This window comes from Stereum hirsutum, assembly GCF_000264905.1.
Source record: "Stereum hirsutum FP-91666 SS1 unplaced genomic scaffold STEHIscaffold_1, whole genome shotgun sequence".
NCBI lineage: Eukaryota > Fungi > Basidiomycota > Agaricomycetes > Russulales > Stereaceae > Stereum > Stereum hirsutum.
Window position 1 is genome coordinate 3,634,100 of NW_006763131.1, and position 20,743 is coordinate 3,654,842.

The 20,743-nt window shown below is 51.2% G+C and overlaps 7 protein-coding genes across 7 annotated transcripts; 4 read left to right on the forward strand and 3 right to left on the reverse strand.

The window, feature by feature from the left end:
* Positions 1-681: 681 nt before the first annotated feature.
* Positions 682-1,644, forward strand: STEHIDRAFT_48151 (dihydrofolate reductase; the record flags this gene model as incomplete). The annotated part of the gene is made up of 4 exons (XM_007298037.1): positions 682-794; positions 866-936; positions 994-1,281; positions 1,346-1,644. Coding segments are annotated over 4 exons (771 nt in total), but the record flags the coding sequence as incomplete, so codon positions are not given.
* A 1,306-nt stretch (positions 1,645-2,950) lies between these two features.
* On the forward strand, positions 2,951-5,604 carry STEHIDRAFT_144161 (uncharacterized protein). The gene is made up of 3 exons (XM_007299103.1): positions 2,951-3,414; positions 3,470-4,603; positions 4,655-5,604. Exons 2-3 carry the CDS (start codon positions 3,546-3,548, stop codon positions 5,337-5,339), a joined length of 1,743 nt encoding a protein of 580 aa, XP_007299165.1. The 5' UTR covers positions 2,951-3,414; positions 3,470-3,545; the 3' UTR covers positions 5,340-5,604.
* Positions 5,605-6,278: 674 nt separating this feature from the next.
* Positions 6,279-7,496, forward strand: STEHIDRAFT_107286 (uncharacterized protein; the record flags this gene model as incomplete). The annotated part of the gene is made up of 1 exon (XM_007299104.1): positions 6,279-7,496. The coding sequence occupies one exon, from the start codon at positions 6,279-6,281 to the stop codon at positions 7,494-7,496; it is 1,218 nt and encodes a 405-aa protein (XP_007299166.1).
* A 952-nt stretch (positions 7,497-8,448) lies between these two features.
* On the reverse strand, positions 8,449-12,315 carry STEHIDRAFT_136613 (pectin lyase-like protein; the record flags this gene model as incomplete). The annotated part of the gene is made up of 25 exons (XM_007299105.1): positions 8,449-8,537; positions 8,599-8,621; positions 8,704-8,761; positions 8,844-8,993; positions 9,067-9,185; positions 9,240-9,786; positions 9,853-9,932; positions 10,036-10,097; positions 10,173-10,217; positions 10,288-10,373; positions 10,441-10,456; positions 10,529-10,545; positions 10,620-10,662; positions 10,748-10,809; positions 10,868-10,886; positions 10,963-11,046; positions 11,113-11,215; positions 11,274-11,278; positions 11,341-11,360; positions 11,444-11,524; positions 11,590-11,682; positions 11,740-11,824; positions 11,884-11,900; positions 11,953-11,969; positions 12,042-12,315. The coding sequence occupies 20 exons, from the start codon at positions 12,313-12,315 to the stop codon at positions 9,721-9,723; spliced, it is 1,275 nt and encodes a 424-aa protein (XP_007299167.1). The 3' UTR covers positions 8,449-8,537; positions 8,599-8,621; positions 8,704-8,761; positions 8,844-8,993; positions 9,067-9,185; positions 9,240-9,720.
* A 734-nt stretch (positions 12,316-13,049) lies between these two features.
* Positions 13,050-14,064, reverse strand: STEHIDRAFT_117849 (NTF2-like protein). The gene is made up of 4 exons (XM_007299106.1): positions 14,031-14,064; positions 13,742-13,965; positions 13,414-13,680; positions 13,050-13,352 (listed from the first exon to the last, which is right to left on the reverse strand). Exons 1-3 carry the CDS (start codon positions 14,051-14,053, stop codon positions 13,460-13,462), a joined length of 468 nt encoding a protein of 155 aa, XP_007299168.1. The 5' UTR covers positions 14,054-14,064; the 3' UTR covers positions 13,050-13,352; positions 13,414-13,459.
* A 703-nt stretch (positions 14,065-14,767) lies between these two features.
* On the forward strand, positions 14,768-17,585 carry STEHIDRAFT_144168 (snf 1). The gene is made up of 7 exons (XM_007299107.1): positions 14,768-14,899; positions 14,967-15,108; positions 15,165-15,607; positions 15,669-16,073; positions 16,126-16,175; positions 16,230-16,763; positions 16,830-17,585. The coding sequence occupies exons 1-7, from the start codon at positions 14,794-14,796 to the stop codon at positions 17,073-17,075; spliced, it is 1,926 nt and encodes a 641-aa protein (XP_007299169.1). The 5' UTR covers positions 14,768-14,793; the 3' UTR covers positions 17,076-17,585.
* Positions 17,586-19,482: 1,897 nt separating this feature from the next.
* On the reverse strand, positions 19,483-20,053 carry STEHIDRAFT_117852 (uncharacterized protein). Its single transcript, XM_007299108.1, has 2 exons — positions 19,855-20,053; positions 19,483-19,746 (listed from the first exon to the last, which is right to left on the reverse strand). The coding sequence occupies exons 1-2, from the start codon at positions 19,955-19,957 to the stop codon at positions 19,547-19,549; spliced, it is 303 nt and encodes a 100-aa protein (XP_007299170.1). The 5' UTR covers positions 19,958-20,053; the 3' UTR covers positions 19,483-19,546.
* Positions 20,054-20,743: the final 690 nt, after the last annotated feature.

Sequence of the window (20,743 nt, forward strand, 5' to 3'; positions counted from 1 at the left end):
GCCACATTTTTGCTGTTCTACCTGCCGTTCGACTCAACACTGTAAGGACACGGGAAAATCATGTGTATATCACTTGCAATGCTGCAGCACTTGTATCATTCAGCATTGATGCGAGTGAGTTGCTGAACCAAAAAGATATGATGCACGTGCACGCAAGAGATTTCATACCATTACTTACAATTACTTACGAATTGGGCGCAATACAGGGGGAATACATTACAATACATTTCCGGATCTCAACGCGCATGATTTCGAGGGAATACTATTAGATTACATTACGCGGCGGTAATGTAATGTAAGTAACGTTTGGGAAACCCTGATCCCATTCAACAGACTTCCAAGAATCAACAAACCATCCTCTTCCTGTCCGTTTACGTGTCGGGATAGACTTCTTTTGTGTTCGAAATCCTTCACGAGCCTTGATAAATTGACTACGAAACATGGACCAGCTGCAACGCCTCCTCGAAGGCAAGTGAGAGTCATCGTTTGCAACTCGCACCATTCATCGATTGAAGCAACGACTCCTGCCTTGTAGAACAACTTGCGGTGGCATCTTTGCCGACAGAAACCAAGGAAGAAGTTATCCCAGGCCCGCCTGAATTTCTGAGCACCGTTTTGGGAACCTTGCCCTCTACAGCGAAGCCCGGAACGGAAGCACTTCCACTTATTTCTCCTGACCCAGAGCGACCCTATGTTACTCTCACTTTTGCCCAATCTCTCGATGCGAAGATCGCTGGCAGGGGTGGGGTGCAGCTTATGATCAGCGGCGATGAAAGTATGAAGATGACCCATTGGTGAGTCGGTAGTTCGGTCTTGATATCTTTATCTCGATCAAGGCATTGATGACCTGTTAACTGGAAGAAAGGATGCGTACTATGCATGACGGTATTTTGATCGGGGTTGGTACCGCTACGAACGACAATCCTCAACTGAACGGTAGGTTGTTATCAGCTCATAACATATTTAATAGTCTTGAACATTTCTCGTTGTCAGTTCGCCACCTACCATTCCCACCTCAGAATACCCATCTTCAGCACTATCATCACCCGCGTCCAATCGTTTTGGATCCAGCCCTTCGTCTTTCGAAGAAGTGTAAGCTAATCGCCAATGCTTCCAAAGGCGCCGGTGTGGCACCGTGGATAGTAGCTGCTCGTCCATCTAAGGCAGATGGCTTCTGGGCAAGCGAAGGCGATGAAGATAGCGCAAAGGAGTGGGAGGCGCGAAAAGAGACCCTTGAGGCTGCTGGCGCAAAAGTGATCCTAATCGAACAACCCATCCTTCGTACGCTACTGCGTCTCCTTTCTCGGTGACTCTGTTTGACATTGACGATATCAATGATTTGCAGATCCTGATCTTCCGTCGACAAGTACTGATCTTGACCTCTCCGCCGTTCTGAAGGCGCTGCGTGCTGAAGACATCAAGTCTGTCATGGTTGAAGGCGGCGCGAGGATCATTCAGTCGTTCCTGTCCTCGACGGTGGAGTCGGGCATTATTGACACTCTGGTCGTGACTACCGCTCCTGGGTTCATTGGTCGAGATGGGGTAGGCTATGGGGAGGGCTTGTCTCGTGTTCCGGGTATGCGATATGTGGCAACTGAGGTTATGGGGAAGGACACGATCGTCGGTTTTAAGGTGGCCTCGTGATGTTAGGAAAGCTTGATAGCTGTTTTCAGAATTGTAGTCGCATCCAGGATTTTCGTCGACGGAGCTTGGCCCCACTCGGCCGGGGCTTCCAACGGGCTCGCCACAGGCTGGGCCACAGCACTCTCGTATGCCTCAGCAACCCCTCAGAGCATTAGTCCCGATGAACATGTCTCCAAGAAAACTCCAGAACCTCATGCAAGATATATGTCTCATAAAAACTGCCTACCTGATATTTTGAGGTGGAATAGTAATGCCTATGTTGATGTTATGAGGGCAGGTGTGGCCCTTCGTAGGAATTGGTGCTTGCGTCCTGAAACGGTAGCTGGTTGCGCCAGAAAGCTCCGACCGCTCCATCGAACGAAAACGCGGGTACGACTACGATTCTGAAAACAGCTGGAAGGACTTGAAAATAACAAAGGCTCGAGAACGTTCAAAGGTCGTCGGAAGCCGGAAAAGCACCGTCTGGGCGTTGTGATTGGCTCTCGCGCGCTCGGATCACCATTTCAATTTGGGGCCTTCGCTCCACACCTGTTCTCCAAACTCTCGAATTTTCGGGACAAAGACTGATATTTTCGGACCATCGTTCATATTTTGCGTTGCAGATACGGTCTAATAGTCCATGCAGTATCTACATTAGGGGGAGAAATGGCTGTGGCACTCCACACCACGCAAGTTGGAAAGAGCGGGAAAGGGCTAGAATCATGTATGACGTAGTTCCCGATTGTATCTGGCAAGGGGGGGATGTTGCCGGCGGGACGCCAAGTCACAGCCACAAGAAACCGTCTTCGCGTCGAGCGAATACCGGCTCATCCACCAACGCGATTCACCAATATTCGCCAATTCTTGTGATGTTTCTCGAATGATCTAGTATCTTCTTTGCGCCCCGGAGCGCTTTCTTTCTTTAAAACCACAAAGCTCGTCGAATAGCTTGTTTCCTTTACGCACCCTTCGTCTCTGCACTCACTATATCCCGGGCCCCGTCTACCGTCTCTTCAAGGGACTGTGTACCGTACGTATCTCTCTTTTGCACACTTCTTCGTATTGACTAACGCAATTTTACTTACAGAGACCACCATATTTCGTTTCAAAAATATTGTTCGCAGCTCCCGACCATGGGTGACTCTCAACGAGGACAGCCGTCCAGGCCTCCAGAAAACTCTGATTCCGTCCCGAATGCAGGCAGGCAAATGGGCTCATCACACCAGCCTCAATGGAATCAGAGCTACAACTTCAGCCCTCGGTATTCTCATGTTCGCCTTCCATCGCAGATTTTCTGGCATCGATCTTACTACTTTTTGCAGACCATCCACGAACCACCATCTTTCTCGCCCAGGGAGCCAGGTCGCTCTGATTCAGATGCCACGAGTCCACCCTTCGTTGGGCCCTACACGACCGCCTCTCCGGCCCAGCCCATGCTGATTTACCCCCCTCCCATGCCCGTATACCCTCCGCTACAGCTCGTCCATCATCCCGTCCGCACAAACTCATTCAGTACTTATTCTGTGCCTGCAGCCCAGCCATTGCCCGCTATGCAGACACTACCCTACCATCACCACGCGTGGGCCCCGCCTGGGAATCCTGCACATAACACTGTCTACTCTCATTTCGCGCCCATGCCGACTACGAATAATTGGGGTCAAGCTTTTGGCCCACCCATGAACGTCAATGGGCCGTCAGTACCCGGACCATACATGTTCACCTCCCCGCAACCTCATTTCCCCACGAACGTTGCCGCCGGTGGACATGGCTCCTTTGGAGAGTCACAGTCGGGTACGTGGTGGCAGTTTCCTTCCGATACAAATGCTTCACCGACCTCAGGTTCGAGTTTCCATGCGTCCGCGGAGGACTTGTACAGGACTTCGTATGGTCCTACTCGAGAGACAGAGTTGAGGCCTGTAGCGATGCATTCCCATGCATCTCTTCCGCCCTCTTCTCCGCAGCACGCGATACCGACGCGACGAATTAGCCAGCCTCAACCGAGCATGGTCCAGCCCGCCGTAAACATGCAGACGACGCCTCAACCTCCCCCACTCTCACCTCTCACCCGTTCCGAACCTTCCACACGGCCTTCTCTTGCTCGGTCGCAGAGTCATACCTCATCTACTCACTCTCCAGCACCAGTGACACGCTCTCAGTGGGCCATGTGGGTAGGAAATGTCCCGGCAGACGCCACAAACGAAGAACTTTCCCTCTTCTTCAATCAACCGCACCGTAATACGCCGTCGGACAACAGGGAAACTTCGCCTTCGACACTGAGCCCGATTTCGGGGGGCGTCACTTCTGTCTTCCTCATCGGACGTTCCAACTGCGCGTTTGTTAATTTTGAATCGCAGTCACAGCTCGAGTCCGCCGCGACGACATTCAATGGTCGACGATTGCGCGAAGGCGATTCACGTGGTCCTCGCTTGGTATGTCGCGTTCGGAAGCAAGACGACGATGACCATGCGGGAGTAAATGGGCAGCGTCAGTCGAACATACACGTGAAGTGGCTACGCGAACGACAGCTCAGGACGGATGAGACGACGGCTGCCGTCGCCGGAAACAGTTCTAAGCCAGCCCTGCCAATTTCGCGGCCCGTCACTGTCGACGATATCGCTACGCAGCTACGCTTCCTCTCCTCGCGGGCCGTAGATGTTGATGCACGCAAACAAGGCAATGTCTTGTCGGAAGACTCGTTTGGGAGCACAACCTCGAGTTTACTGTCAAGACATTTTCCTCGGCGTTTCTTTATCCTAAAATCGCTGAGTCAGGTAAGTTTTGCCAAGTATCAATCAATCTTTACAAGTATATTGATTTCGGTTTTTTTTCCTCCGAGTGACCTCGACGAGAGCGTGCGAACCGGCTTTTGGACCACTCAGCCGCACAATGAGGATATCCTGAACCGCGCATATCGTACCAGTCACTCAGTTTACATCATCTTCGGCGTCAACAAAAGTGGAGAGTTTTATGGTTATGCCAGGTATGTGATATCTCGAGTTCAAAGCCGTTCTCTTGCTCAGAGCGACCACAGAATGGCAGGGCCCATTGGATCAGCGTCACTACTGTCATCACAGCCCATTATCGACGGAGCCGCCCCCGAGCAGACAGCACAGACCACCAATTTACTCCCAACAGCCCGATTCAGGGCCGAATCACCGGAAGTCGTTGATGAGGAAGAGCATTCCGACCAGGACAACGCACGATCTCATCCCGGGGATACTTCTCAACCACCGTCATACATGAGCATCATGTCAGCGCCACCCCAGCTTGGGCCACCGCGCCAGCAGGGGCCCTCTGCGGACGCTCACCCAGTTACCGATTGGGCCCCTACGCTGATACCCGCCGTGAACCTCGAAGGCATCACAGAGAGTATCAGGGAGCCAGGCGAGGAGGCAGATGAAGTTTCTCCTTCCACAGAAGCGAAAGCCCTCGGCACACCGTTTATGGTTGAGTGGGTCCGGACGGACAGACTCCCGTTCCTACGCACACGCCATCTCCGCAATCCCTGGAACCATGGTCGACAGGTCAAGGTTTCTCGAGACGGGACCGAGTTAGAGCCCGATGTTGCTTGTCAGCTTCTCGAGGAATGGGACCGACCACCCCCTCCCGCCCCATCTACACAAAATACGCCATCGCGTACGAAACCACACGCGCCTTCACAACGCCGACGATCTAAAGCATCCGCCGGTCCCACCTCTCCCACCTCCCCCTCATAATACCCGCTCGACCTGACGGAAATACGCTAGTGTCAGGTCGTTCACGTTCCCATCGCTACGAAATCTGTCGACGTCCCGTTTGGAGTTGTCCGACTCGTAGACTCAAGCTCTATTCTCAATGTTTTACGTCTCTTCATGTTTTTAATGCCCCATTATCATCACACTGCATACGTAACAGTGCCCCTCTCTTCCTCCTTTTTTGCTTTCTGCTTAATGACACACCATCAGCATACACGCACACACGCACACACCACATACGTAGTCGTACCCTCCATCATTTTTCACTCCCTCTTTTGGTATCTCCGGTGTTGTTTTTTGTTTTTGTTTTTCCCTGGCGTATACTCGTTATTTGTTGTTATCGGTCGTAATGCTTTGCTTTGTGTTGACGATGTTGCAAGTTAGGGGTAGTGTTTTTCAAGTTGCTCGGGTATACGTACACGTTCTAGCAAGTCACTGTATACTATCATGGTACACGAGATGCAATTCAGTTGATTTTTTTTCCATTTCAAGTTCAGCTGAAAGCATAAATGAAGGAAGGTACGTGTGGAGGGAGTTATGGTTCGGCGAGTGGCCAGCGCCACACCGCGGGTGTGGCACTGGAACTGGTGAGCTACATTTCATCGCATTAATCCATGGCTTCCTGGAGTAGCACCGTCATCTTGTCCAACAAACCCTGTGCTCACTCTTCAATATATGGTCGTCAATATACTATCTTCCCTCGACATTCACCATCACCCACCCCATTCTGTTCTGGGGCATTGGTGCCCAAATGCAAGACCGCTGGATCGTGGCTGAAACCGTATGCGTTATGGTTTCAGACTAGCAGCCTGAGATGCAATATCTTGGTAGTTATCGGTGTTGGACCACTCCCATTCCTACTTTATTGGTGAAACGTCAACCTTTGCTCCAACTCAAAGCTTCAAGTGGTCGATCCTCACCATGAATCGCTGCCCAGTCGAACTGTGGGCCCTCATTTTCGCCCATGCGTGTTCTGACGACGGTGGAAAGACGTATCGCTCACTAGCACTCGTCTCTCGGTACTTCCACTCAACGTCAAAGCATCTGCGATTTCTATCCATAGACATCAAAGATCCACAAGGCGCCGAACTGCTCTCTGACGTCCTCGAGCGCGAATTCCTAGTTACATTTCCGTTCCACCCACCCAATCCTCCTAGATTCCGCCATCTTGCCCTCACTGACCGGCATCCGGATCCCAGTCACGTCTATGGCCCCTCTGACGCCCTCAAGCTCTCCCTGGCATTCGAGCGCATCCTACACACTGCGGCTCCGACGCTCGTCTCCCTGACCATCGACAAATCGTACTTCAGTCGATTCGCACACAATCTCGTCCCCGGGTGCCTCCCCGCCCTCGTCGAACTCTCGCTCACGAACCTCGAGTCATTCCCAACTTCCAGACCGGATAACAAGAGCGAAGGATTCTCGGCACCGCTGCCCTCGTTGAGACGACTTCACGTCCATTTCACGGAGAGCACCGATATGGAGTGGTACCGGGCCAATCTGTTCGACGCTCTGCCTTGGATCGCGCCACACCTCGATGTGTTCCATGTCGAGGGGATGTTTTGGTACGCTGGGATCGTGGAGTTTATCAGTAGGACGATATATTGCGAGAGTGGGATCGCTCGAGAGCACCCTTCCCCGCGCCCGGAAGAGCCATACCCTACGCTTCCGGGAATCGCTCCATCCTTGGCAGACTTCCGGATCGGCACCTCGAACTCCATCTCGAGGTCGTCCATCGTTCAGCTGGCAGACGAGACAGATAGTGAAAATGCGAGGGAGAGGCGACGGCAGCTATCACTCAAAGCCCAGGGCTACAAGTCCAGGACCCACATCGCATCCTTCTGGCGTCGTCTGCGTGTCGTGATCGTCCCGATACCCTCGCTCCACGAATATCCGGGCTCGTACCCCAATCTGAGTGGACAGATCGACGATGCAACGACACACTTTCCGATCTACATGAGCAAGACGGCGTTTGGGTTCATGATCAAGCTTTTCGACGAGCTCGCGCAGAGGGATGAGGAGGGGAGGTTAATCGTGATTGATGGGTCGCGGGAGGCATTGAGGAGAGATGAGAAGAGTAAAGGTTGGGCGGGAAAGTTGAGGAAGTTGTTTACGCCGGCGCATAGTCGATGGACCTAGTAGATGTATACGCCACCTAGAATCTAAGGATAACCACAGAAGGATGACTTCGAGAGTATGCAGTGCACCTAGGGAGAGAGACTCAGTGTGGTCCTTAAGCCTACAAGCAGTAGCGGCGGCTGAGGCTGAAGATGATCCTTTAAAAGCTCGAGATGCCAGCACAAGTCGTTTGTGAAGATTACCCCAATTTGTTTGAAACCGACGACATTTGAGTGGATGCCAGTGGAAGGCAAATACGACCATGACGCGTGATGGATCAAGCATCCACGACTGCACGTTACCACAGTTCATACATTAGTTCGTCCACATCCAATCATACCTACTGTTATGTTGTATGTACAAACGGACATGTGGGTAAATGACATACTCCGGCGGTGGCAAGTGAACGACGACAGTGTAGAGTTCAGAGCTATGCCAGAGTAGACCTGGAAGCCCTTAGTGAGAACCAAGAAGGCACAGACAGAGAGGATACATCAGGTCGGGCACCAATTCATGACACTTGCCCACGAATTGCATGCGAGGCAGCCAGAGGGTATGGGTGAGGCCAAAGCGAATATCGAGGCAAAGTTCCTCGCGCGACTTCGGTAAAAAGCGTCTGGACCGAGAGATTGGCTCAGAACTGAGCACTTTATTCGTGCGGAAGATCTTCTGCCCCAAAGCTCAACAACTTCCCTGGAAAGTGGGCATGTAGAAATTACATAAATAATATGCACAATGCAATTATCGACCTTTGTTATCGCGATGAAGCGACATAAGGGAGAAAAGAGGACAAAAGAGGGAAGGAACAAAAGACGAGCAGAAGTTCCGAGCGCAAATGCCCAATTCCAGACGCGTCCGTGCGCAATCTCTTGCGTTTTTCGTTGACTCTGTGCGTGGGAACTTATTGTCGGAGCGCGAAGTTGCGACCTCATCGCCCCGTCATCACTCCCCTCTCTTCCCTCTCAACCACCACCATCAACTCCCCCGACCCCGCCCGCCCAGCAAGTCACCCCCATATTTCTACCCAACCACACTCTACATCGTCCAATGGCCCGTACTAAGGTATATTCCCCTCCTATTCATCGTCGTTGTTGTTGCCGTCGTCTCACACGTTGTCTCCTAGCAAACCGCCCGCAAGTCCACCGGAGGCGAGTACCCACGCTGCCGATTTACCGCTTTCGTCCCGCCGCCCTTTCTCTTGTCTAATAACCTACCCGTCTCTTTCTATAGGAAAGGCTCCCCGTAAGCAGCTCGCGACCAAGGCCGCGAGGAAGACTGCGCAAGCTGTGCGTTGTTCAACATTGTCTTTTGTCTTGAACCGCTAACTCAACTTCAACTCCTGATGGTCCACGCGTGTCCGTATTGTAGGCCACCACTGGTGGTGTCAAGAAGCCCCATAGGTTCCGCCCTGGTACCGTCGCCCTCCGTGAGATCAGGAGGTACCAGAAGTCCACCGAGCTCCTCATCAGGAAGCTCCCCTTCCAGCGTCTCGTCCGTGAAATCGCTCAGGACTTCAAGGTCTGTTATGACTATAAGCTGTGTGTATGTTGCGGTGCTGACAGACACGTCTCTATTGCCTTGCTGGGTCTAGACCGACTTGCGCTTCCAGTCCTCTGCCGTGATGGCCCTCCAGGAGGCCGCCGAGGCCTACCTCGTCTCCCTCTTCGAGGACACCAACTTGGCTGCCATCCACGCCAAGCGTGTCACGATGTACGTCTACGTCTGCTACCCTTTTCGGTAATGTCTGACGCCATCCCTTTACAGCCAACCCAAGGATCTCGCGCTTGCCAGGCGTCTCCGTGGCGAGAGGTCTTAAAGAGTGACAGCTCTTCTTGCCCACCGGTTGTTATCCATCGTCTCTACCTTCTATCGTACTATGTCGCACCCCCACTCGTGATTGTTTCTGATTTCTTGGCCATGCCTTCCTCTGTATGATGTATGTGTTATATATGATCTATCGTTGACAAAACTATCGTCGTATCGTGCGAACGTTCGTTGAAAGCACAACCTGTTTAGTGAAACAATCTTTTGGAGTGAAAGGCTATGGTGGTAATCAATTTCAGCGCTACATCCCCGCCGTACCTTGCTAGGACTCGAGAGGGAACCCGTTTTGGAGTGCTTTGCTTTTGTTCTACTTCTTTCGGTCATGTTATGACGGTGGACATCAGCAACGACGCCATACATTTTTCGTCCAACCATCATGCTCCTTGTATCTCAGTTACAAATGCTAGCCCTCCAAGAAGTCTCAGAGACCCGCCTTCGTAGGGATGAAGAGCCCATCCCAGCACTTGAATCCGACGTCTGTCGAAATCTACGCAAACGAGATACAATCAGTCCTACCAGACGAGCGGACAAGAAAGAAGGCGTATGTACGTACCGTGGACGAATTGCACATGGCGGTGACAGGTGAACCCGTCAATGTAGTGGCGGCAATGTCTTTCGCGACGATATTCGTGGCTAATACAAACAAAGGTAAGTAACAGGACATATGTTGGTCGTGGTCAGAAAAGGACAAGAGAAAAGGGTCGACGGGATGGTGAGATAGGGGGAGGACACGTACCGGTGTCGGGGTACAAGTCGAATATGGCGACTTCTTTGCCTGTGGCGTTTGTCACTGCGTACCTGTGAGAATAGTTTGTGTGGACCACTTTCAGGACTCGGGCCCTCGTGGGGACATGATAGTTGTGTTGGACGTACCAACAGGGATCGGTTATACAAGAGCCTTCGACGTGTCCTGGCGTGCTGTCGACGACGCCAAAAGTTAAGATGAGCTGTGGCGAGGCTGTGTATGGAATGGAATGGATGGACTCACTCTTGGATGGTACCAGAGAAGTTCTGGAAGAGGAAATCCTGGACGTGGGTGTTATTAACGCTGGTCGAGTTTGGCTTGGGTCCGTCCTATGGTCCGACCTCGTTAATGTGAAGTCCGCGCGACAGAGGTCTGGGTGATAATTGGGGTGCATACGTCTTGGTCCCAATAACTTGGAGCGGTTGATATGATGAGATGAGTCACTTATCCTCGGTTGAAGAGTGAAAGGAAAACTTAGACTTACTTCTGAGTAATATAGATCTGGAAACAAGAATGGCCCGAAAGAGACCGTATTATGAGTATATGAGGATACATCTGGGGGAAAAAGCACGCACGGGGAACATCACGTTCTCGAATGCGATGTTCTTCCAGGTGATGCTACCAAAACAAACGGAGCATATGCGGTCAGCAAGATTTATGTCTTCGTTCCATATCGACGACTCCAAGGAGGTAGGCCACTAACTTTCGAGCGAGACCGTTTCCTCCCGTCCAGCTCTTGAACCGAGCAGCATAGAGCGAGTTGTTCTGCGAGCATCCCCTTCAGTGCTCACGAAGTAATATAACGAGGAGCAGTTAAACGTACCACGACGATATTCTCGATCCTGCGCGCAGGTGCACAAAGAGAACAGTGAGACCATGCGAATAGGCTATACATCTAACCACTCATCGAAAATGCACCATATATTCTCAACATCCGCTACGTCGCCGCCTTCCCCGAGTGAGCCTATGGAGAGCCCGTGCCCATTTTCACAGTAGGAGTCCCTGAGAAAGATAGAGGTCGCGTGAGCAGGTTCTCTAGAAAATGAGACGAGGACGCAGAGGGCTTACTTGAAGACGATGTTGGTCGCGCCGTTTCCGACGGTGAGGCAATCGTCTCCGTTGACGACGTGGTTATTCTCAAAGGTGAGGTTCGTTCCGCCCGCAGAGAATCCTAGAGGGGCAGGTTCTCACACTCCACATATAGAGTACAGGGGCAGAAATCGGCATACCGTCTCTATCGAAGGCAAAGTTGAAGAGTGTAAGCAGCTGAGACGCATGCAATGGATAAAGACTCACGTATTGAATGGGAAAGATGACTACACAGCCCACGTATAAGTCAGTTTGCAGAGTATGGCACCAAGTTTCCAGCATACAAAGCCGATGCCTGGGAAATACAGACCGTGTCTGACGCAGCCAAGATCTTGTTGTTCGAGATGACGACATTCGACGAGCCACTGGTAGCGAAATTCCAGCCAATGGGCTAAAACATCACCAGAGATAGTACTTTAGCGAGAGGACCATGAGCCCGTGGGTGTCAAGACTAACCTTCCAAATTTTCATATCCGTGATCAGGCCGTTAGTGATCTTGCTGAATGCAAAGCCGTGAGGACGATTCGTTTCTTCGACAGCATCCCACCACTGTGTATGTAAGTCTTAGTGAACGTGAAAAGAGAACAAGTGAAGATGGCGACTTACCGCTTGCCCGTGCGCGTCCACCCAGCCCCATGATGGGTCGGTAGAGCCTCGCAGAGTAACGTTGCTGCCGCCTTTAAAGGTGAACCTTGAAAATGGGACACCTCGTCAACTGGTCGCCAAGCATGAAGATGGGAAGCAATATACCAAGCTCCGCCATAGCTCTGCACGTCAGACTAGTCAGCTCAAACCTAAATACCCTAGGAAGGTACGCACAGAGGATGTAACAGCGGCTACAGACAATCACCAAATCGTATTACGGACCTCACGTCAGTAGCAGGCCTGGAGAAATCACGTCCACACACCTTGTACAGCAGAGATATTCGTTGGATACGACAAGTTTCCTTGAACACTTACCTCCACATTCGTCAACTCTGAGAACGTGATAGGGCTGAAAATGTTATAATAAACATCCTTCTGAAATAAGATGGTCGCATTTGACGTGTAGTTCGTGGAGGCCAATGCAGCCTGAAGGGCGACAGAGTCGTCGGTTCCATCGGTGTGTGGCACGACGTAGGTCGTCCACGCGTAAACCGAGGACAACTGCAGAAGACTCAGTGCAAGCAGAATCGACAACATCTTTACTATGTCCACGAAGAGAGGCGTAAGGAGCAGGAAGGGGTACACCAGATGCGACGGTGATAATTCGGTCGCGTCTCGAGGTATTTAAGTGTTGGGAAGGAGCGCATGTGATGGTGCTGGAATAGACGCCGTAATTTCGGGTGCTGAAAGGACGTAGCACGAGGTAGCGAAGTCTCGTTGTACGACTGATGTCCAGCTGCCTGAGGAGCTGGATTGTGCCCAAGACCTTTGGGGCCTACCACCAACAAGAGTTGTGACATGCCTAGAAGGAAATATGCCAGGCAATGTCGACATGTTGAAAACCAGGGCGGGTTTGCGATTTCATCGATGAAAGCTCTCAAAACAACGTCCATTTTAAGCTGATCTCGCAAGGACTTGTTGACGCAGCGGTCAATCGGTCATGTTCAAACAAAGAACGGCGGCCCGGAGATGTTCATGTTGTGGTCCGCCTGCACCGCGTTTCAGCCTGTCGCAGGTCACATTGCTACGTACCTGTAGTTGAAAATTCATTATGGTCAATACGGAAGCATTAGTTCTTCAGAACGAACCACTCACAAGAGCTACCCTTGCGCCGATAAACGTTGCCCAGCACTGAAAGATGTGAGGTGCTCACAAGAAATAATCGTTTGCATGCAAACGAGCCTTACCGCTAGTTCTGTCAGGATAGAGAGATTTGGTTGGTCACCTGGGCGTTCACGAAGCAACTGGTCAAAAAGCAAAATCAAAAGCCTCGATATTTATGGACAAAATGGAATGCATTGCTTTGAATGAGGTGCAACAGCAGATGCTCATTCGGATCGTCGGGGAAGGATGTAAGGGAAGGAAAGGCTACATCAACGATGACACTTCATTATTCCGCCGCTCAGGACCGTTGGGGATCCTTTCCCATCTCGATGTGCTCTGATTCGAGTGGTAGACTGATAGTCTGGGGGCTCGATTGCCTTGCGTTAACCTTGATATTGATGGCAAGTGTCTTCTTGTAGCCCGCCGCACTGTAGATAAGCGGGAAGCTCTGTGTTTAGTGCGGGAAATTCCTATGGAAGCAGCATAGAGCATTGGTAAAATGATGAAAAACAGCGTGGCAGAGGGACGCACCCATTGAATTGATACCATAAACCGCACCTTGACGTCTCTGACGCTGTCAACCAACAAATCTGAGAGAATCTGCGTTGATGTAGTACTTCGCAACCTCCCCTGCAGCAGCAACCGCCGTCGCGTCCGGCACGAGCATGAATGTCTGGGAGAACACGCGAGGGTGTCCTTCGATGGACTTCGCAGGCGTCGACGCTGGATTAGCAGCCGGTCCACCTCCATGAGTCACTGTCCCAGAGACTGTTATAAGAAGAGACGGAGGTTGACTGCCTGCGAGGACACGGCCAAACGAGTCAGCCTTGCGCTACGTCGCGAACCGGGGAGAACGCACCTGGGATAGGATGGCAATCGAAAGACTGGACTTCGTGCTTTGTCTTTGGCATACGTGTAATGAGATCACGAACACCCTCTATACCCTCATAGGGGGTCCCATTCCATGTTAAAGCTGAGTTGCTGCGATAGAAGTTGGGCAGGTCGTCGATGCGCGTGGAGGAGTCGTAGGTGCTATAGTATAGTCGCGTGAAATGGTCGGCTGCCCGAGTCGCAATCTCTATACTGTATAGAAGAAGAACCTTCAGATTTTCGCTTTCCATAGACAGCTGTCCAGGAAATTGACGCACTCTTCTTTCGTAAGGACTGTCATGATAGATGTGGGGGTCTTTCTGCAGAATTATTGCTACACGTTTACGTGTCATCATGAGTATTTCAGTCAGAATCTTGGGCGACATAGTATCAATAACACTTACGCACGAAGGTGTGAGGCAGAAACGAGATGGAGAGACAAGAGCTCGGGCCTATCGACGCTTGAAGCTGCGTTGAAGTATGAGTTTATGAGCAAAGAGCGAGTCGCGTTCTTTCGGTTCCGAACTGACACGCTTTGCACGTGCTACGAGTACCGAAGCGCCGCCGTAATGCTCGGAATGTTCCGGACTCCTCTCGTTTTCCCATATTTTGGTTGATTTTCTCGCCCATTTATGCTCGCTTACACTGCTACGGTATACCTCCCGGAATTGAGCGCTTTGAGAGAAACAGACCAGTCAGTAAGTTTCAGCATACAGTAGCCGCGTTTCAAATTTTCATTGTTATGCGTCCTTGTTTCTGCAGACAGAAAGTTCCAAAAGTCATGTAAGACTGTTGTGTATATTGTAATTTCTATTGTAATTTCATACTTTATGCGCCCTGCATATATAATGCGCTGTTTATCGGCAGAATTATTTGTTGCGAATTAACTGTACTCTGATTCGGTGGCAGTCGGTGGGTGGCGTGCCGTGCGTAACGTGTATTACGTCAGCTAAATACGAGTAGTCTTTGGTGGCCAAACAAGGGCCAAACAGACTTACCCCGCTCGCCCCGCACTGCGTCGACGAGCACATCCCCGACGACATGGCCGACTCTATTAGCAATGGCTTCAAGCCCCTCCCCCTCACCGCTCTCGGCGAGTACACAGTAACACAGGAGATCGCGGAGGGAACGTTCGGAAAAGTCAAGAGTGCGTCTCCTACGTGTCTTACATTTCCTGCTCAAAGAGCTCACGGTGGCCCATGCCGTTCCTCCAGTGGCCACGCACAAGTTGACGGGTCATAAGGTCGCCATGAAGTTCATCTCAAAACAGGTCATTCAGCAGACAAGGACGAAAAACAGAGTCCAGCGCGAGGTCGAATATATGCGTACTCTACGGCACCCACATATTATCAAGCTGTGCGTCCTCCCCCGTACTCTATCAGGGCCATATACTTACGACAAGCTCGCGACAGATACGAAGTCATCTCGACAGACACAGATATTGTCATTGTCCTCGAATATGCCGGCGGAGAACTGTTCAATTACATTGTCGAGAATGGACGCATGCCAGAGCCCCAGGCACGGCGATTCTTTCAGCAGCTCATCTCCGGGATCGAGTACAGTCACAAGCTGAAGATCGTCCACCGAGATCTCAAGCCGGAGAACGTGCTTCTCGATGATGACCTCAACGTCAAGATTGCTGACTTCGGTCTGTCCAACGAGATCAAGGACGGCGACTTCCTCAAAACCAGCTGTGGCAGCCCGAACTATGCAGCACCAGAAGTCATCCGTGGGGGACTATACACGGGACCGGAGATCGATGTCTGGAGCTGTGGTGTTATCCTCTATGTCATGCTTTGTGGACGATTGCCATTTGAAGACGACGATGTCCAGACGCTCTTCACGAAAATTAGCCGTACGCCTCGCTCCGACAATAATAATACTCCGTCCGCTGCTCACAGACCCCCTATTTTTAGAGGGACAATACCACATGCCGTCCTCTCTGTCTCCTGATGCTCGTCACCTCATCAATCAAATGCTCGCCGTGGATCCCGTCCGACGCATTACCGTCCAGGAAATCACACAACACCCGTTCTACACGACCGACCTCCCCAGATACCTTCAACCTCTACCACCTCCACCAGGACCTGTCCTTGGCTCATTATCATCACTCGTCGTTCCCGCCAAACCTCTTGACTTCGAGATCATCGACGGCCTGGGCAGAATAGAGGATGATGTAGTTGAGGAGCTGGCATCGAAGATCGAGGGCGTGGACAAGGAAGACGTTTGGGAGTGTTTGAGGCGAGACGATGGTTCACAAGGGAATGCGGTCAAGGTGGCATACATGCTTTTGAGAGACAAGCGGAGGCTAGGCCGAGATTGTGAGTCTGAATTTTGTGTGTCCGTTCTACGTAATGACTGACAACGCGTCAGTGGCGGCTTTCGAGGAGCAAGAACGGGAGGCACAGGTCGCTGCTATGGATGTACGTTTCCATCATCTTGCTTTTGACTTCCACGGCTTAGAACTTCTCCTTTAGCCTCGAAACGTCGTTTCTCCTGGCGCCATTTCACCGGGTGGAGGGGAGAACAAGGAGAACCCGTTCGAAACCGAGTTCAACGAGTACGAAGACGACGACGAAGATGAAATAGACGACGGCCTCGACTTCTCCACGCCACAAGAACACCAAGCCGAGATCAACAACTTCGCCGTCCTGAACTCATCACTGCCCGACCAATTCCCTGAACAGCACCATCTCGCCTCCTATGCCTCCGCGAAACGGTCGGGTACGCCGAAGGAGAAGAAACAACACCGGACGAAATGGCACTTTGGCATTCGGAGTCGGTCGCCGCCGATGGAGGTGATGTTAGAGATCTATAGGACGTTGAAGACACTGGGGATGGAGTGGAAGGAGAAGGAGACGTTGGGTGGTTTGGGGATGGCGAGTCTCCAAGGGAAGAAGAAGGGCTCGAAGATGGAGAGAGCCCGAGAGTATGATGGTGATCATGTTGACCTGAAGGCTGCCGCATCGATCTACTTCGTAGAGACGCGGATCCGAGTCAACGACGTTGTAGTATGTTTCTTCATCGCTTTCCGCTCTTAGATCCTGAGCTGGAGCTCACCTTGCTATGTATCACAGGTCATGATGAACTTGCAACTGTACATGGTGGACTCGATCAACTACTTGGTCGACTTCCACCACAAACGATCGTACAAAGCCTCAACAGACCCAGGCGCAAGCAAGTTCGATATGGCAGTCCCGGACACCACGTCTGAGGCAGGGTCAGAGAGGGAGGTCAAGGAGGACGAGATCGTCTCGCCGTTCATCTTCATGGACGTCGCCTGTCGACTCATCCTAGAGCTCGCTGGCGGCGGGGAACAATGATTTCCTCCCAGTCACATATACACACTACGATCTCGGGTCTTCCTCCATCTCATATCATCTCAACGCTTGACCTTCGCATTGCTTGCTTTCATGCTCGATCTATAAAGGCGAAACCCACGACGACGACTAGATGTATGCTGGGCGTCAAGGCGAAGTTTCAATTCTGATGTATTTGTTTCTTTCTTGGCTCTTTGCGTTATCGCATCACTCTTTCCTTCTACCTTTTTCGATTTGATTTGATTTTTATCCCACAGTACTAGTTATGCTTGTTGTGCTTGCTATCCATGTTTGCTGATTAGCGTCCTCCGTCTGCTTGCTTGTTGTCCTTTGTATCTTTATATTTCGCGGGCTTGCCGGCCTGAGATCGTTGATAGTTCCTATATGGCCTTTCAGGGCCTGTGTACATAGTTACATAGACAGCACTACTGATCATCCGTCTTGGTGAGTGTGGTCTGCTGCATGGACACGACAAGTGGCGAGGATCAGTAAATTCTCTGGTCTACCGACCATTTGTTTCCCTCGTCAGACTTTTGTTGATTGGGATGAGGTCCATGCTTGGGCAGGCTTCCTTCTGCTGCTCAAATGCTTACACGTACACATCCATGACTGCTGCGCTCCAGTTATAAACTTATAGAGCTCACCAACTGCCTTCCGACTCCTTCCAGGCATCTTGCGTCGTAAGTGCGCCTGCACCCACCCGCTTTCAGACTATGATGAGAACACAGAGACAGGAGGCGTAGCCGCGCGCAGACACGCATCCGAATCCCGACGTGGTTTTGGTACAAATGTCCTCGTTTGGGAGGCTAGAGCGGATGGGACTCGCTTCATACTAGGTTTCATGAATCAGAGCTAAATTCGACTGACATACAAAAGGGGAAGGAGGCGCAAGAACTCGAAGTTTGCGGCGTTTAGTGGAACTAGTCGGAGTATGGTATGGGCCTTTGTCATAGGGACCTCCTGCCACAACAGCGAGAGATCCACTTCCACCGATATGTTAGGAAGGGCGAGGCGCAGTAAGGTTGTACTTTGCGGTGGTGTTGTTGGGCTCAGCGGTGAGCTGAGAAAAAAGGCTCTATTATCCGCAGATCTAGACAATCCTGCAAAACAACGTTCAGCTATCCAGGTGCAAGCTCGATCGGAGTTGGCGACCAACATATCCGCTCTATACTCGCGGCGGGAGAACATGCGGAGCGAAGAAGTTTCCAGATGGCCCATTAGTCCTCATGAGCCTGGAGATGAAGAAGAAGCAGTGGCGGGAAGAGCGGGAAAAGACGTACCTGGGGTCAGAGGCTGGCCACGGCAAGGCGTCGAGACACTTTGGACTCAGGTCAATCCCAGTCGGTCGTTCAATAATCGCCCGAAGTACTTAGGCACTCAGACGTTCACAGGTCATTCAGCGTGCAGTTCCCAGCAGTTCAATCTGGATAATAATAGACTTTTATCCACGGAGTGGAGTCATCTGTAAATGAGCCTCGAGTCGTCGGCGGACTGTGTGGAGCATCAGATTTAGCGAAGAAGGATGAACGTAGATAGTACAGACGCACCAAAGACAGAAAAATTGTGGACATTAGTCTTTATTGCCCAGTGAGGTAAAGACTGTACGGTCATTTAGCTCAATGTCTGAATGGAATTAGAAACAGTGTGAGTAGCTGGATACGGAGGGATCTGACACGGAAGGGACTGGTGGGTACGAACTAGTCTGGGATGTGCATCATGTGTCCTATGACGAGGGCTTAGAGAGGTAAAGAGTCCGTCATGGGTTTAAAACCTTTGTCCAGCAGGTAGCTACTCGGCGAGTGTTCGACGAGTTTCTGCTCTACGACGTGGATTGAAAGTGACAAGTATCTTGAACAACTAGACAAGGGACGATGAACGGCAAGGTCAGACAAACAGCAAACTATACGTGCTAATCGGACTCTACTACCACGGCGCATCGGGCTCCCCACCTGGAGTGGGTACATCAAACAAATTCGTCCACGAGGACAAAAGCCGACCATGATCACGAGTCCCGTCAGTCCTACTCACACAAAGAAAAACAAACGAGCACTGGCCGCAAACTGCGCAAGAAGTTGGGACGTCATCAACCCAGTGCTACCGGGACTCACGCGATCCCAACCAGAATATGACCCATAAGTCTACGCCCATGTAGAGCTAGAGCCAGGCTTGTCTTAGCCACTTGTGCCTACAGTAGGATGAGAACGTCATCTGTGGTTGACCACAGCTATGATACGAAGACTCTCGCATCAGGGACTGACTGGCGTAGCCTGGAACATCGGTAGAGTGACCCGATTTTCCACAAGCGCACATACGATGAGTAGTAATATTGTGATGGCGACGCAGCGGGAAGACGCACGCACCGAAGGCTCTTCCTTTAATGAAGTCATGCTATGTTTGGTGTGCGGATGAGGATGCAGCGAGCGAGCGAGCGCTGCGGCAAGCGTTGTTTCATGGATACTTTCTGATGTTCGAAATTATATTGCCATATGCACTCGCACCTCGTTCCGTCCAATCGACCTTGGAGGATTCCAGATTCCGACTGAATGAGAAGCCGTTTCGAGAAGCAGTATAGCTTTGACGTGGCAGACAGAAATTTCCAAGCGTTCCTGAAGCTCGACTTCACACACGGGCCACCCGTCCAACCAGACGCAACGGTGAACGGTCGGAGCGCTTGCTAACACGGGTAGAAACATGCAATCGCAAACGACGCAAGCTGTCTATTAGTTTCGTTCTGCTCTCTTCCCTTCCTCAAACTCATATCAGAAGATCAGACATGACTCACCATGTTTGATTCCACCGTCATTGTGCGCCGTCGTCATTCCGTTCGAAGTCCTTCCTGGACGAACGCTCGTCAATCTTCCCCATGAATAGCCCTCGAGAACCATGAGACCAAATGAGACTCGGCATCGTCGTTCGGAGCGTCACTTCTCATGATATCAAGGGTGCGTGAGGGTGTCTTTGCGTGCGAGTGAGGTGTACAAAGAAAGCGCTTAGTGATCTTCTTGGACGTAAAATGTCACGACGACGACAATAGCCGGCCTGTGTCTGTCTGTCAAAACAGTCAGTAACTGTAGGAGTAGTGAAGAAGATAAATTTGGGACGAAGAAACCGCTGCGCTCGTCGAATCAGAAGAAGCAAGCCACCGACGCCCATACAGTGTTTTGTAAGAGTCGCATGCGCCAAGCAGGCGTGCCATGATGTTCAAGGTAGGGGTGACGTTCTAGCGTTGTTTCGGCTCGCAGGTTTTTTTTCTTTGTTTTCGACATATGGTCAATCAGCACTGCGATCATGCAGGCTTGGCTAGGGCGTTGATTGTGAGCTGGGAATATCAGATAGGGGAGAACCAGCTGTATAATATTTCTAAGAAGAACTCGCGGATGCACTACGCACCCACAGGTGTACACAGAACAAGGCATCTGAAAGATGGCGTTCGAGCAGTCGTCGAACAAAATCATGCCGCTGACAAATCTGGTTACTGGAGATAGCGTCTGGGCCAAAAGCAGGAATAAGCGTCCGTTGCATCAGGACGGCGAGCAAAATCATCTGATGCCACATCCTCTCTGGACTGAGGTATAAATAATGCATTAATAGTTCCCTTTGCGGATGAGGAGGAATCAATGATACACACACCGTACACATGCGCACCTACGTGCACGCCGCCGGCTTGAATC